Source organism: Trichinella spiralis (assembly GCF_000181795.1).
Source record: "Trichinella spiralis strain ISS 195 chromosome Unknown Scfld1557, whole genome shotgun sequence".
Classification (NCBI taxonomy): domain Eukaryota; kingdom Metazoa; phylum Nematoda; class Enoplea; order Trichinellida; family Trichinellidae; genus Trichinella; species Trichinella spiralis.
In genome coordinates this window covers 881,612-882,517 of record NW_003528496.1, presented here as the reverse complement: position 1 = coordinate 882,517, position 906 = coordinate 881,612, and the positions used below count along the sequence as shown (strand labels likewise).

The window sequence follows — 906 nt, the reverse complement described above, 5'->3', positions numbered from 1 at the left end:
CATATAACATTTGCACATGACGCAATGTCATTAAACCTCCTTTTGTTACAACTCCCAGTATGCATACGTGCTCATCTGGTAATGGAGCCTCTGCTATGCACATAGGTTTAACTGAATCACTGTACACGATTGGTTGTGGAGTTTTCAAAATTCCAACTGGATGTTGCTCAAATGGAAAATTTAAAATACGTTGCGCCCTGAATTGTTGTGCACTTGATTGAAGATCTCCATGAGGATCAGGAGAACCAACACTGACAACATAACCTTCCTGTGGACTGAAATATCAATACATAGTTACGTTTAGTAATAAGTGGATGAATATTATAAAAAGCCAATTACTCCTCCACAATGCAATATGATGATACTAAAACGGTGTCAGTATAGTTTTGATGTCTTCCTGGCACAATTGCTCCCTGACAGGCAATGCCAAGAACGCGTTTAGAGTCCTGTTGTACGGGTTTATATACAAGTGCAAGACTCTCAATTGCCTCTTCCCCACATTCTGAGTTCACCTATAAAATTCAAAAATTACAAAACGCCCTGACCCAAACACAAATACATCAATGCTTCTAAAAAGATTACACTAATTGATGAAGAAAATCAAACGTATTTTTCCAATGTTATTTTCATTTATCAACTATATAAATTATACTTTTCCAAAGTGAACATTTATTTCAAATACATTTTAACTGAATTTCAGTGAAAATGCTATGTGCATTGTAATCCAACTTAAGAATATTACTTTATAAGAGAAAAGATTATAAATCAATGTGTAATTTGAAATGAAAATAATGAAAACGAAAATATTTCTAAAAATGAAATACCGCACTCACTATAATAAGAGTCTACATGCTGATGACAGTAATATTACAAGCGGACGATGAATTACTGCTTAAGAACTACTGT

The 906-nt window shown here is 33.9% G+C and overlaps 1 protein-coding gene across 1 annotated transcript; it reads right to left on the bottom strand.

Moving 5' to 3' along the window:
- Window positions 1–67: 67 nt before the first annotated feature.
- Window positions 68–512, bottom strand: Tsp_04737a (conserved hypothetical protein; the record flags this gene model as incomplete). Its single annotated transcript, XM_003369271.1, has 2 exons — window positions 68–275; window positions 340–512. Coding segments are annotated over 2 exons (381 nt in total), but the record flags the coding sequence as incomplete, so codon positions are not given.
- Between the last annotated feature and the right edge of the window lie 394 nt (window positions 513–906).